This window comes from Podarcis melisellensis (genome assembly GCF_964234715.1).
Source record: "Podarcis melisellensis genome assembly, chromosome: 2".
Classification (NCBI taxonomy): Eukaryota; Metazoa; Chordata; class Lepidosauria; order Squamata; family Lacertidae; genus Podarcis; species Podarcis melisellensis.
This window is the reverse complement of record NC_138529.1, coordinates 32827804-32843787: the sequence shown is the minus strand read 5'-3', so window position 1 is coordinate 32843787 and position 15984 is coordinate 32827804. Positions and strand designations below refer to the sequence as shown.

At 43.3% G+C, this 15984-nt stretch overlaps 1 protein-coding gene and 1 long non-coding RNA gene across 2 annotated transcripts in view; one reads left to right on the top strand and one right to left on the bottom strand.

Annotated features, from left to right (window-relative positions):
* The window catches only part of FADS6 (fatty acid desaturase 6), a 25423-nt gene extending 17318 nt beyond the window's left edge, over positions 1–8105 (top strand). The window contains 4 exon segments of the mRNA XM_081899746.1: positions 1199–1379; positions 3800–3987; positions 5179–5358; positions 6831–8105. Of these exon segments, the coding sequence (XP_081755872.1) occupies positions 1199–1379; positions 3800–3987; positions 5179–5358; positions 6831–6980 (699 nt within the window). The 3' untranslated portion in view covers positions 6981–8105.
* On the bottom strand, positions 5373–15983 carry LOC309363600. Its single transcript, XR_014165459.1, has 3 exons — positions 15832–15983; positions 13752–13893; positions 5373–5497 (listed from the first exon to the last, which is right to left on the bottom strand). It is a non-coding gene; the product is annotated as an uncharacterized lncRNA (long non-coding RNA).
* Position 15984: the final 1 nt, after the last annotated feature.

Sequence of the window (15984 nt, the reverse complement as noted above, 5' to 3'; positions counted from 1 at the left end):
GATTCGAACCGCCGACCTTTCAATCGGCAAGTCCTAGGCGCTGAGGCTTTAACCCACAGCGCCACCTGCGTCCCAAACTTATCATATTGGCCCGAATATAAGCCGCACCCAAATATAAGCCACACCTATAAAATTGGAAATGGGACGCGGGTGGTGCTGTGGGTAAAACTGCAGCGCCTAGGACTTGCCGATTGCATGGTCGGCGGTTCGAATCCCCGCGACGGGGTGAGCTCCCGTCGTTCGGTCCCAGCTCCTGCCCACCTAGCAGTTTGAAAGCACCCTTAAGTGCAAGTAGATAAATAGGTACCGCTTTATAGCGGGAAGGTAAACTGCCTTTCTGTGTGCTGCTCTGGTGCTGGTTTGCCGGAGCAGCGTTGTAACGCTGGCCACGTGACCCGGAACAGTCTGCGGACAGCGCTGGCTCCCGGCCTCTAGAGTGAGATGAGCGCACAACCCTAGAGTCTGTCAAGACTGGCCCATACGGGCAGGGGTACCTTTACCTTTTACCTATAAAATTGGAGGGGGGGAACCCTGAATGTAAGCCACGGTGGGTGGGCTGTGCACCATTTTCCCACGCTCCCGGGCTGCTCTCGGGGCGGGGGAGGGGGGAGTCATGACGCTTTGTTGGCAACCTTCCCCCCTTATCTCTGGTGGGTCAAGGGAGGCTTGTGAACAGCTGCTCCAAAGCCACCTTCGAGTGGACGGATCAAAGTGTGGGCGCCAGCAAAGTGGTGCAGCTCGCCTTCCCCAGAGGGGAGCCTGGGGCGAAGGCGCACAGCCCACCCGCCGCTCCAAAGCCTCCCTTGAGCTGCCAGAGATAAGGGGTACAGGGGGGAAGGCTGCCAGCAAAGCGGTATGACTCCCCACCTTCGTTCCGACAGCTCGGGGAAGGCTTTGGAGTGGCAGCCGGCCACACTTCCAGGGGGTGGGAGCTGTGCTGTTTTGCTGGTGGTGTAAGGTTCCGAATATAAGCCACACTTTAACTTTTCATGATCAGAATTTGGAGGGGGGAAGTGTGGCTTATATTTGCGCCAATACGGTACCGCCTAGTAGGTCTTGTTGACCAATAGTGAGCTTACAAGGCTTGCAACCTTATGTAAAATTCTGTAATACTGTCACTTCTGAGAGCCCTGGATGCATATGTACTACATACATGAGCAGGCAGCGTTCCTTTATTTACCATTTCTTTCTGTCCCAGGTTTGCTCTGCTTTCACGGCAGAACAGGGGTCCTACAACCATGTGAAAATCCACCACGCTTACACAAATGTCATCGGCCTGGGAGACTCTAGCACATGGAAACTTCCCTTCCTGAACCGCTATGTTTACATGTTCTTTGCACCCATCGCAGTGCCCATCCTCACCCCTTTGGTAGCCATTGGTACGTTGCTCTCCTCTGGATCCTGTTACTTTTCAAATATAACATTTATCCTAGACAATTTTAAGTATCTTTGTGTAGAAGGTGATTTAAATCAATATATTTTTGGTCATTGTATCTCACAGTGTAGCATTTATTCTTTTCCTCAGAGTAAGAAGATGGGGAAGGACCAAAGATATGCTACTCTAGCGGTTCCAAACCTTTTTGGTGTGGCAACCCGCCAATCAAAATTTACTTGGTATGGTGTGACTCATCTTTTTACTGTCGCATGAGTTTTGGACCTTAGGTCTTTGGCAGCCATAGATGTCATGCATTTTAACTGCAAGTTTGTGCTTATTTTATAACCAGTACATGAGGCATCGAAGCAAAAATGCACTTAATGCTTCTATCAATGTGGAATCATTTGTTGAAATATTTATAGTACTTACAAAGCAATTCGCTGTTTTTGTTTATGGGAATCTAAGAACACCACCATTGGATCGCAGGATATTGCAATATTGTTTTAAAAGCGTACAGTTTTACAAGCAGTACTAAAAATACTCATAGGTCAATATCGAGAGAGAAATTATTTGATACGAAGTCTGTTTTGGCAAGTGCCAAAGTGGAATGGCTAAGCTTGAATTTTGCCTACCTGGGGTTTGTAAATGTGGGGACTGATGGCATAGACTTGGATCATTAATGATACATATCGTAAAAATATTATTTCTTATTTAGACTAAGCGAATTTCAGAGCATCTTTGGCTTCACTGATCCTGGTACCAGATCAGGATGCTCTGCTCATATAGGTGCCACAAGGTGCTCACATAGGGAACAATTTTGAGTGACTATTACAGCTTGCCTGTGATGCACAGGCCCACACCTTGTGGTCAACCATCACCTTGTGGTGAACTGTCACTGGATCTGCTGCACAAAAGTGGTTCCCAAGCGTTAAAATGTAAGACTCAAGCATTTCAGGTCCAAGTATCAACGCAGCAGCCCAGAGTAGCCGGGGAAACCCAGCCAGATGGGTGGGGGTATTATTTATTTGTTTGTTTGTTTGTTTGTTTGTTTGTTTGTTTGCATTACATCAAGAAAACAAAGTTGTAGGAGGTATTCATCATACCAGTTAAAGATTAAAAGCAATAATTACTTTTGGTTTACTTTAGAAAGTCCATGACCCACATGTTTCTCAACTCATGTTCCAGGAGTTCAGATGTAGTATGCTAGTCTAATCCACTTCCATTAGACAAGAACATCTGTTTAACCAGTCCCACCTACTTAATTTGAATCAAGTGTGCTCACAGGCTGAGAAAGAGGCCTGTAGAACATAGTTCCAGCTATTTGAAGCAAGCAAACAGGCCGTTCCACACATTAAAGGGGAGAAACCTGCCTCCGCAGGGTTGCTAAGCCAGTCTCACCTGACCTCAAATACTCCTGACCTTAAATATTATGATCAGGCAGGTGGACCTTGAGTGCAGAATAAAACCATTCACCACATCCTACCAAAACTAGTTTTACTGGGGAGTACCTCGATGCCACTCAACAAAATCCACACCTTTTCCTAGTTTTCAAATATTTAACAATACAGTGGTACCTCGGGTTAAGTACTTAATTCGTTCTGGAGGTCCATTCTTAACCTGAAACTGTTCTTAACCTGAAGACCACTTTAGCTAATGGGGCTTCCTGCTGCCGCCGCACTGCCGGAGCACTATTTCTGTTCTCATCCTGAAGCAAAGTTCTTAACCTGAGGTAATATTTCTGGGTTAGCGGAGTCTGTAACCTGAAGCGTATGTAACCTGAAGCGTATGTAACCCGAGATACCACTGTAATCTTGTGTGAAGTGAGGTATGTTTTATTTCTCTTTCGATTATAGCAAGTATTTCTAAATTTGCACCTACATAAGTGAGCAGAAGCTAATTCTGCACAGAACTGCATCTTCCATTGGCTACTTTTTGGTGATGTGTTTTTCTGTGGGGAGGGGAGCCTAAGCAAGCCACTGATCTTTCCTGAACTATTTCCCCACTCTAAATTCTCTTCCCCCACCAACACACACAGATGCTGTACCTATATTTTCCCCTGCCACCGAGCTCCCAAGAAGGAGGCCATTAGGGAAATGTGATGAGGAAAAAGAGCTGAACACCCCCTCTCCTAACACCACTGCTTGGCTCTATAGAAATGCTTCAAAAATAGAATGACTGTTGCCGTAATATTATCAAGGAGAAGGATGAGGAATGGAGCCTTGCTGCAAATTGCCCCACATGAGGCAGAGCTTCAGGTTGCTTCTCAGAAATGTGCCTTCCCACCTATGGTAAAGAGCCCTGAGAGCTTAGGAAAAGAGCCCTGAGAGCTTAGGAAAAGAGCCCTGAGAGCTTAGGAAAAGAGCCCTGAGAGCTTAGGAAAAGAGCCCTGAGAGCTGCTACATTCACAGATTCTTGATTCCACAGGCTTGCTCAAAGAAGTTGAATTGAAGACGGCCATCCGGACACTCTGTTGTATGTTTGTTGGCCTGTACTCCCATTACTGGCTGCTGATCAACATCTCAGGTTTCCAGTCCATGTGGTCCGCTCTCAGTTGCATGCTGGTCACACGAGCTCTCCTTTCTCACCCTTACATCCATGTTAATATCTTCCAGGTAAATGCTACCAACTCTGTATCAAGGGCTCTCTTGCTGTTTAACTAATTGATGGTCTCGCGGCAATAGGCCGTGTGACTCGAAACATCCAACATATTTGGCAAATGCTTTATTCTTTCCCACTGTTGACATGTTTAGGCTGCAATCCTACACACCCACACCCACACACATATATAAGCTCCCACTGAACTCCGCAAAACCAGCTTCTGAATGGGGATGCACAGGACTGAGCTGTAAGTAGATTAAAAGATGGGATTCTGCAAAACCTGCAAAGGAAATGGAACAATGAAACATTGGTTGCATATTTAACTACACAAACACACATATAGAGATGCCTCTCTAAAAGTATGCATTTGGGCTGCAATCCTGTTCACTCAATTAAGAATAAGTCCCACTCAAATATAATAAGTGTAATGTAGTTTATAAACAAACTTACTTCTAAGTATACAGCATATGATGCAATATTGCAAGTAAACATGGAATTAGGCTGCATCAGATATTTGACAGCATCCATAATTAATGTGATCTTTTGTATATAGATGAATCTGTCCATTTAGGTTCCTTGCAGTTTCTCTTTCCCCCCATCTTAAGTTCAGTTCCCTACATTCCTACATTAATATTTACTTTGTTGAAAAGAAGTCCTCACAAAAAATAGAATGTTAGCATGCATTTCTCCTAATATACAGATTGTTGAATGAAATCTTGCTTGATGTACATGTTTTTGCAAGATTTCCCCTCTATATGTTAATAATAATTTTTTGCTATTAATCTCACTAATATATGCATTTTTATGCCACATTTCCCCTGAAAAGTGAATTATTTATATTTTTTGTGATGCTATAAACTATACAGTATTGCAGAATTTAGAGAAGTGCGAATTTGGAAATCTTGCTTGCATTTCAGTTTGCACGTTGTTTCAGAACATACAAATTCTAGGTTTATGTGAACTAAATCAAATTGATTCCCCATCCCTGCCTTTATGCAGGTAGCGAATTACTTAATGCAGAATTCTGGGTCTGTTCCATTTCTGAGTGAGTTACTGTTTCTCCACCATAGAGTGGGGCTCACTGTGATGTATCTGGAAACATGCTTTATTGCTATTATTCAGATGCTTCCTTCTGTAGCTAAGCTTCCTCTCGAGCTCTTAGGAAGGATCAGCAGCAGCTAGCTCTTTGTGGTTTTGTCTCGTAGCATATTGGCCTGCCAATGTTCGCAGCTGACAAAAAGCCCAAACGGATTCACATGATGAGCTGCGGCGTTCTGAACCTGCCTCGGAATCCCCTGCTGGACTGGTCCTTTGGGCACTCGATCATCAGCTGCCACGTGGAGCATCATCTCTTCCCAGCACTTTCTGATAACATGTGCCTGAAGGTGCGAAGTTGGGTGGCGGATGGACGTGCTGGGTCTTTAGAAGGCAGGAGTGTCTATTGAATATGGAATGAGTAAGGAGAAGGGGACATGTCTGGTGGTTTTACGAAGGAAGTGAATTCATGGGAGGTCAAGGCCACATCTCTGGGGATAGAAGAAATTGCATTTATTCTATCCATTATAGGTTTCCTTACCCACTCCTCACCATAAGGAGGTTACAACAATGCAGCCATCTAATTTTAAAATCAGATAAAAATATTTTTTATAAGCAACTAATACAATTTAAATAAGAAACCCATGCAGTTTAAATCGGAAGGCAGAGACAGGTATATTTTTACATTCTCGGCTATCAAAGACCAGGGTAAAGAGGAGTGTCTTCTGCATCCAATGGAAACTGTACAGTGAAGATGCTGGACAAACCTTGGTGCCATGGGAATCCCACAATTTAGGGGCTGTCACAAGGAATGCTGGCTTCCAGGCCACCACCTCACATTAGTTTTGAGGGCAGCAGAAATACCAAGCACCCGCCTTCCCACCAATCTTAACAGTTGAGAGGGGTTGTAGGGAAGGATGTGGTTGTTCAGATACTTGGGGCCTGAGCCTTTAACTCAGGTCAACAGCAAAGAGTTTTGCTGGAGCTGGGGCTGCTTTGTGATGGAAGTGGAGGACACACACCCCCCCCCAGCCACTTGCCAAATATCTGTGGCATGAGGACTGTTCCAGACACTCCAAGTGCCCGTTTTCCAGGGACAGTCCTGGATTTTCAGAAGCTGTCCCTGATTTGTTTTCTGATTTGATCCTGAAATGTCCCACTTTTCCTTAGAGTGTTCCTATTTTCATCAGAGAAATATTGGCAGGTATGTTGTTTTACGACCCCCAAGCCACCCAAAGGGAGCTCTGTATAGGGAAGTTTTTAAATTCTTTTATGATGTTTTTATATATGTTGGAAGCTACCTAGAGTGGCTGGGGCAACCCAGTCAGATGGGCAGGATATAAACATAAACATAATTATTATTATTATTGAATAAATATTCAATAGATTAAATATTAATTGACTAAGCAGCTTCTGGAAAACCAGAGCAGCGCACAGAAATGCCGTTTACCTTCCCACTGGAGCGGTACCTATTTATCTACTTGCACTTCGATGTCCTTTCAAACTGCTAGGTTGGCAGGAGCAGGAACCGAGCAACGGGAGCTCACCCCGTCACAGGGATTCAAACCGCCACCCTTCTGACCGGCAAAGCCAAGGCTCAGTGGTTTAACCCACAGTGCCACCTGCGTCCCTATTTATTGAATAGGATGTCCCTATTTTCATCAGAGAAATGTTGAAGGGCATGCTGTTTAACCTCACCCTTCTTTTGCTTCTGCAGCTGGCAAATGAGGGCCCAAGAGGGATTTAGTCTAGGGGCTATCCTAACGGCTGGAAATATTGGTAATCACTAGTAATGCTAATTAATGCTGCCTTTCCCTTTTAGATCAAGCCAATTGTTTCCCGGTACTTTAAAGAGAAGAAGTTGACATACAATGAGGATTCTTATTGGTCCCGCCTGAAGTTGTTCCTGGCCAAATATGAAGAACTGATGGTCCACGCGCCACCTATTTCTGAACTTGTTGGGATTCAGTGACAACTCTTCTAGGACACACAGCTGTTATAAACCTAAGGCAAGACTGCTCTTTCCCAGGATCAAGAAATTTAGAATTCAGATTAGGAACTGGATCAAGCTATCAAGGGGAACACCAGCATGTCTTTAATATCTTCCATATGGACAAGTAGATGACCTTTTGGATAAGAAACTGCATCTGCTCAGTGATGAGTCAAAGGGGAGATCAGTTGCTCCTATACAAGAGATATTTTTAATACTTTGACTCCCCTCCCCGCTCTCTTTTAATTTTGCACACCGACAACTTTGATGCATCCTTCCCATGAATTATAGAGTAGGGATGGTGAACCTGCAGACCCTCCAGTCAAGACATTGCTATATTAGAGTTTCCATCATCCCTGACCATGTTTGCTGGGGCTGATGAGAGTTATGTTTCAGCAACAAATGGAGAGCCACAGGTTTGCCACTCCTGCTGTAAGGGCTGATTCATGCGTTATTTCCCCCCACTGCCCCTTAAACAGATGTAACGTTCATGTCAGGAAACACTTGCACACAGCAAGATGGTTGAGTGGTGTTCCCCCGCACGACTTTGGTCTATGGCTCAGATCAGACTGATGCTGATTTATGAATCCACAATGGAGGAAATTTCATACTGCTTTCCATTCATTACAACAGACATGAAATGTGTGGAGGTTCTGTCTGCAAGGGGGAAAGTAAGACATGAAAGATCAAGTTGACTCCTGTCCCAGTGCAGACAGGATAACTCAGGGACTTTGTTAAACTTAGCTAAATCACTTTGTTAAGTCAAGCCTCCAATCTAGTACAATTGAAAAGGTGATACTTCTCCATGGAATGATTGATGGGCCTTGAAGGCGAATTTCCAGAACTGTCAAAATGGAAGTTACCTCTGCAAATGATGACAGCCCATAAGCTGGGGCAACACAACCACCTTGGGTGGTAGACTTCTTAACAAGAATGATGTTGGGGGGGAAGCCTATATTAAAGACTGCTGCTGTGGAAATTATTATGCAATGGCGGGGGGGGGGGAGGTAGGAAGAAAATGAATTCTTATATTACCTCCCCCTCCCCCTAAAATTTCCTGTGATGGAGAACTTGCGTTCTTGAGATAAAACTGGTAATGCAGTTTTACATCTGTGCCTTGCCTAATTTATTTTCTTTTGAAAGAATGTGGAGCATCACCAGGGGTGTAGGAAGGAGGGGGCGGGTCACCCCAGGGGCCACTCTGGGAGGGGTGACAAGATGACTCCTGCCTCCCCCCAGCTGTAGAGCGGCCGAGGGTGCATGCAGTCCGTATGGGCACTGCTCACGCGGCGTCCATCCGGGCTGCTGCTCACACATGCCATCCATACGGGATGCTGTCACACATGAGTGGCATCCCATATGGACTGTGCAAATGTGGGATGCCGCACATGCGCAATCCGTATGGGCTGCGCCGCCCCAGGTGCCGGAGAGGGTTCCTCCGCCACTGAGCATCACCAGCAAGGTTGCAGGTAGCAGAGGCAGGAAGGGAAGATGACTGGGTGGGTGGAACATGGTATGAGCTATCGCAGAGACCCAGATGTAGTCAGGATATTGAAATCGCTGATGCTGCTCCGACATTCCAAATTTAGTATTACTGAACTTTAAAGTGACATTTTTGCAATAAGACAGCCAACTAGGCTCTGTAACATATCCATGATTTGATGGATTTCATGGATTATTTTTTTTATATATAAAAACCTGTCATCCCGAATCTGGCTGCAAGTGTTGAGCGTTGTGTAATCAATGTGCCATTTGTTATCACTTGGTACAGCTAGGTTCATGAAGCATCCAGTACAAGGCAAGGTATTTTTGATAAGGGAGAAAAAGTGTGGAGATATTTGGGGGCACAAAATCAGGATGAGATGTGAATGTGAGTACAGTGGTACCTCGGGTTAAGTACTTAATTCGTTCCGGAGGTCTGTTCTTAACCTGAAACTGTTCTTAACCTGAAACACCACTTTAGCTAATGGGGCCTCCAACTGCTGCCGCACCGCCGGAGCACAATTTCTGTTCTCATCCTGAAGCAAAGTTCTTAACCCAAGGTACTATTTCTGGGTTAGTGGAGTCTGTAACCTGAAGCGTATGTAACCTGAAGCGTATGTAACCCGAGATACCACTGTATTCTGTAGTACTCAACACACATCACTTTGATGCCTGCTCTCACTCTCTTAGGCAAGAGATCAGCAACACAGTAGCTGTGCCGGACCAAGATAACAAATTCATTTTGCTCTGAATATTCATTTCAATTCAGCTAGTTCCCGAAACTGTTATTCTTTGGCCTTAGTGGGTATCGAATGGAATATTAATTGTAGAGTATGTATCACTTGAACTTACCTAGTGCAAAATAGACCAAATTTGAAGTTTTATTATGAAAGTCATTGTTGTCGCTTATGAACCAATGAACCCCCCATTCCAAATAGCAAGAATATAAACCCCCCAACAATGTATCAAGCATGTAATACAATTCCTTAATGACTGATACATAGACACAAGTCAGACATGATGCCAAGTCATGGTTAAGGAATCCTAACTACAACATTTCTATTATTCTGTGATATCTGAAATGGCAAACCATAGTTATAGCTATCACACCACTTCCAGAGTTCCTACACCATGCAGGATAGGAGTGGAATGTAAAAAGGTAAGTGCTGAAAGGATGGAATATAAGATAATACAAGAAGTCATTGATGGTTCACCTGTCTTATGTCTGCAAGCTCAGAGTGATGTCTGTTTTGCAACTATCGATGTGCAATGTTTTCACTGTTGACCAGCAAATGAATCATGGCAAATTAAGCAGTATGCCACAAGAACAAGAAGTAGAAGATAAACCTGAATGTTCTTGGAAGTCAGGGATGCAGAACCTGCGGCCCTTCAGATTTTGCTGGGACTCCAGCTCCCATTATCCCTAATCAGCAAAGCCCAATGATCAGGGATGGTGGGAGTCATATTCCAACAAATTGCTGAAAGGACATTTGTTGGCCTTTTGTTATCCTGATTTTTAAAAAATCTGAGTATTCATCACAATATTTTCAAAACAACACATTTACTTCAACTTTTACTTAATAGCCAACAACTGAAAGTAAGGCTTTATCATTTCAGAGTAGAAGCAAGCACTGCGTAGGGAATAATCCTGAACTGGCTGACACGGGTGGATTTTGCTGGTCTAATTTCCCATCCATTCCTCTCTATTTGTTCATTAAAGGCTTGATTAATCATCATGATGAATTTCCTCCGTGGTTTACAAAGACCACAGTGCCCCCCAATCCAATGGCAGCAAAATTAAGGGGCAAGGGGGGGGGGAGAGGAGGATTAAACTGAGATTTATTTCGATACCATTTCAGATTGTGTGAAGAGGTTAATCCCAATGCCACATGCTGCTGGCATAATTACAGCTCAGTTCAGAAACAATCATGTTTGACAAGCTCTGATCTTGTTCAGAATAAAGCTTAGCTATACAGTTCATATACACAGCAGTTGCTATTGCAGTAAAATATTGACAGCATGCAGGTGAAGTTTTTAAGCAAAATTTGCTTGCTACTGAAAATAATGCCTCTCTCTGTAGTCTCACCACACAGAGATTAGCAGTGCAATCCTATGCATGTCTACTCATAATCCCATTCAAACCAGTGGAGTTCAACCACAGGTAAGTATGCATCAGATTGCATACTTAGCCAACATCTGCAGTTTGAATGGGGATCCAAAGGGCTTGCTCATAATTAATTTGCTATCATTAAGGAGTTTACAAAATTGGGTACAGAGTGGATAAAATGGGTGAAATAAATATTCTCTCATGCTGTGAGAATGGGGCAGCCATTCAATGAAGCTGATTGGCAATAAGCTCACAGATGACAGGATAAAATGCTTCACACAATGCACATACATTAACTTGTGGAATTTACTACCACAAAATGTGATGGTAGCTGCTGGCTTGGAAGCCTTCTTGAACTGGATTAGGCACGTTTATGAAGGCTAAGTCTACCAATGGCTATAAGCCATGGTATTAACTATCACAGGACCCAGCATTCAAAACAGATCGCTTAAAAAATCAGCTAGTCCCTCTCACTTCAGGAGAATTGTCTCAGGCCAGCAGGATATTCAGAAAGTATCTTATTCAGTGCTTGTTTGGATATATGTCAGAAGAACTGCCATTGTGGAGGGTCAATATCATGCACCTATAAATGTAACGTTTATGAACCACGCTGATGACTAAAGTGATTTGGAGTCAGGGCGGGGGATGGGGAGGGGACTGGTATAGAAAAACTCTAAATGGATAATAAACCTTCAGCTTCATATGCTGTTTAAATGACTACCCAACACGGAGAACAAACAGGAGAAGACTATGCTCTTGGTGCTTTGCTTGTAAGGCCCCAGAATATTCCAGCTGGCTGTTTCACGAAACAAGAGGCTGGTCTAGACAGACATGGTTTAGATTTAAGAGCTGGAAAAGCTGCAGAGAAAGAGCAGCCAAAATTATCAGGGGAGCAAGAGCAACACCCCAGACAAAAGGTTACAAACATTTTCAGCTTTTTAGTTTACCAAAAATAGGATATAATCTAGAATAGTACAGTTGGTAGAGAATGAGACTCTTAATCTCAGGGTTGTGGGTTTAAGCCCCACCTTAGTAAAAAATAAATAAATCCTGCATTGTAGGGCTGGGCTAGATGACCCACATGGTCCCTTCCATCTCTGATTCTACTGAGTAAGGGAGGACATTACAAGAAGTTTCTAGAACAATGGTGTGGAGGAGGTGGGTAAGTTTTCCTCCCTCTTTAATAATACAGTGGTACCTCGGGTTACATACGCTTCAGGTTACAGACTCCGCTAACCCAGAAATAGTACCTCGGGTTAAGAACTTTACCTCAGGATGAGAACAGAAATCGTGCTCCGGTGGCGCGGCAGCAGCGGGAGGCCCCATTAGCTAAAGTGGTGCTTCAGGTTAAGAACAGTTTCAGGTTAAGAACGGACCTCCGGAACGAATTAAGTTCTTGACCCGAGGTACCACTGTGCCAAAACTTTGGGGTCATCCAACAAAAGCTGAATGATGGGAGATCAGGACAAAGGACATCCATCTTCACACAGTGCATGGCCGAACTGCAGAATATGCTGTCACAAGATCTGGCAATAGCCACAAACAGGGATGGCTTTAAAAAGGGTTTGGGGTTTTTTTAACCATCAGGTGGGAAAGCTATCAATGGCTACTAGTCACGATGGCTCTGTATTATTACATCCCCTCCAAGTTCAGAGGCAGTAGATCTTGCTCATCCTCCTCAGGAAGCCACCACACGGTGCCATTTTGTGTTGCCCTTTTAACCCAACTTCATGGAAACTCTTTTTATTGCAATATGTTACTGAGGAAGTGCCATTAAGGATTCAATACTAGACAACTGTGTACAGTGGTACCTCGGGTTAAGAACTTAATTCATTCTGGAGGTCTGTTCTTAACCCGAAACTGTTCTTAACCTGAAGAAGCACTTTAGCTAATGGGGCCTCCTGCTGCCGCCGCGCCGCCGGAGCACAATTTCTGTTCTCATCCTGAAGCAAAGTTCTTAACCTGAGGTACTATTTCTGGGTTAGCGGAGTCTGTACCCTGAAGCGTCTGTAACCTGAAGCGTATGTAACCCAAGGTACCACTGTATCAGTTTAGTGAGAAATCAGAACACACTAGAAATTATAAAGAATATAATTTTTGCATTATACTCAGTGTTGTAAAAACCCACATATTGTGGCATAACATGTAGTGGATTGCAACAGCTTGTCTTAAAATAAACCTAGGTCATGTTTTTATGCTCTTCTTGACTATTAAATTAAGGGAGAACAGACAGAACTAGCAACATTTGTGCTGGGGCACATTTCCTATCATTCATGCTGAAATCTTGAATAATTGGCAATTCTGCAGATCAATGACTTCAAGAGAAGATGAAAGGGAAAATATGGTCTATTTTAGGCAGATAAATATAGCCTTGTTTTTTCTTTCTGTGAGTGGCTTATCTAGCAGACCTTTTAGGAAGTATTTATTTATGGCTTCAAGGTCTTTAATAAAAATAGACTTCTAAAGGCATGGTTTGTCCTGGGAACAAAAAATCCTTCAACATGTAACATGACCAAAAAGAAGAAGAAAAAAAGAGGTAGCTGTGACTAAGGAAGCCAGATTTGGGGGCAGGACAACAGCTATGTCAACTTGAATATATATATATATATATATATTGTATTTGCATTTTATCTATTTGTTAACATTCTTATATTACATCAGTAAACGTCGTTATATTACATTACAGGACTTACTATAATATAATTTTCAACATGTATACAAAAATTTTATATACCTAGAAAAAATGAAACAAACAAACCAAAAGAAAAAAGAAAAAAGAAAAAGAAAGAATAAAGAGAAAAAACAAAAACAAATGGCGCAGTTAACAAATACCCTGAGAGGCAATTCAAAACAAAAAATTATGGAAAAGTGGGATAGATATAAAAGATATGTTCAAAAATACAGTAAAGGTTTGTTATTTATGCTAGCATTTGATTGACGTTGGAGTGAGACTGAGTTGAGAAATAAGAATAAGAGCACATATTGATATAGGAATGTATTAGATAAAATGTAAAGAAATATACAATAATAAGAGTACATTCATTTGTAAAAAAAGGAATATACAACGGGATAGACAAGAAGTCTAGTGTGTTGATATGTATATGATTTTGTCAACTTGAATATTGAGCGAATACTGCAGTATCACAGAGTATGCTACTACTTACTTGAAAGTACAGTAAATGGACTTCTTTCCAACTAAACATGCATGGAATCAGGCTGGATACCTCTTTGGAAACAACATGATTTACAGTACAAATGTAACCGTATGTACAACTGGGGGGTGGGGGCTTGGCCCTGCTAAATGAGCTGTGAAGAAAATTTCAAAGTAATAAATAGTATTCTGCTTTCCAAAGTACTGTTCCAGATGACTGTGGAACAGCAATGACTCAGATTAGCATCCATAAAGGGTTGTTGACCAGAAAATATTCCAGCTGTATCTCGACCTTCAGTTTTACCATTAACATTTGACGTGCGGAGCTAGTGAGTCTATGGAAAAATCAGTGTGTCAGACAAGGATGGGGGAGACCCAGCTTCAAATCCCTGGCTTGGCCATGAAACTCGCTGAATAACCTTGAACCAACCACCATCTCTCAGTCTAAACTATCTCACAAGAATTTTATCAAGGTAAAATGAGGGATGAGAGAGAAACATCCATACCTCCTGAAGGCAGAATGGTGGAACAAAATTGTAATAAGTGTTTCCTGTTTGACATTATAAAGGTTATATGTTAAAAGTTTTATGAAACTGACTGTGATTGGACAGCATTTTGCACCCAATTCAGAAGGCACTACAGTGGTACCTCGGGTTACATACACTTCAGGTTACAGACTCCGCTAACCCAGAAATATTACCTCGGGTTAAGAACTTTGCTTCAGGATGAGAACAGAAATCATGCTTCGGGGCGCAGTAGCATTAGCTAAAGTGGTGCTTCAGGTTAAGAACAGTTTCAGGTTAAGAACGGACCTCCGGAATAAATTAAGTACTTAACCTGAGGTACCCCTGTATTTAGTTTATATTACTAGACAAGTAACTCTTAGGGCTTGGCATCCTCAGGTGTCACACCAAGGTCCTCTATCACACACAACAGTGATCCAGTCTAAACATTTCTTACGCCTGCCGGTTTCCCTTAGCAGCACACTTATCTAGCTAATGTTAAGGTAGAAAGCAAAGGAAGAGGAAAGAGGCTGTATTAATCATTAACCAGCCAGAGGGACTTCTTGGTAGTGGCCCCCGCCCTGTGGAAACCCCTCCCATCAGATGTCAAGAAGATAAGTAACTATACAACCTTTTGAAGACATCTGAAGGCAGCCCTGTATAGGGAAGTTTTTTATGTTTGATGTTTTTGTATACAGTGGTACCTCAGGTTAAGTACTTAATTCGTTCCGGAGGTCTGTTCTTAACCTGAAACTGTTCTTAACCTGAAGCACCACTTTAGCTAATGGGGCCTCCTGCTGCCGCCGCGCCGCCGGAGCACGATTTCTGTTCTCATCCTGAAGAAAAGTTCTTAACCCGAGGTACTATTTCTGGGTTAGCGGAGTCTGTAACCTGAAGTGTATGTAACCCGAGGTGCCACTGTATGCTGGAAGCTGCTCAGAGTGCCTGGGGCAACCCAGTCAGATGGGTGGGGTACAGTAATAATAAGAGTAATAATAACCACCAGCACAACAACAATGTGCCTGTTGTTTTTGTCCATGGAGGATACTGGAGTGGCTTGCCGGTTCCTTCTCCAGGTGGATCACGTTTGGTCAAAACTCTCCACTATGCCCTGTCCATCTTGGGTGGCCCTGCACGGCATAGCTCATAGCTTCTCTGAGTTATTCAAGCCCCTTCGCCACGGCAAGGCAGTGACAACAACATGCAATTTGCACTTCTGTAGGGCTCCACATTTACGTTTCACATCTAGTGGTGTACAAGAAAACAAATATATTTTGTTCCTAGCAAGGGAATTCATGCATGTTGTCTGCAAATCATAGTTTGCGATAAGGAAGAATTAGTATGGACCAGGGTGGATTAAAGCCCTGTTACGAGGCAGGGCTGCTGCTGCACGTGGACAGTCAATTGTCCACTCACTGTTGAACAGAATACAACTCAGGGCTGGGCAAGTGTGGTTATTCCCCATCACCGTAGCCATAGGTGTAGCCGGGATTTTAGTTACGGAGAGGCAGAACCTCAGATTTCTATTGATTTTTATTTATTTGGGGGGGTCTGCCCCACCCCCTTGGCTACGCCCATGATCGTAGCTACCTTTACTTATCAATGCTTCCCATGCAGCTGGGGGAAGAATCGATACCCTTTTTTGGCGGAGGATGCACCATAGAGTTCCGCAGCCCACCTGGCCAAGGCAGGAGAGGCGCATTCCGTCACGTGCTTCCTCCTGTGGCCGCGCTCTGAATTTCC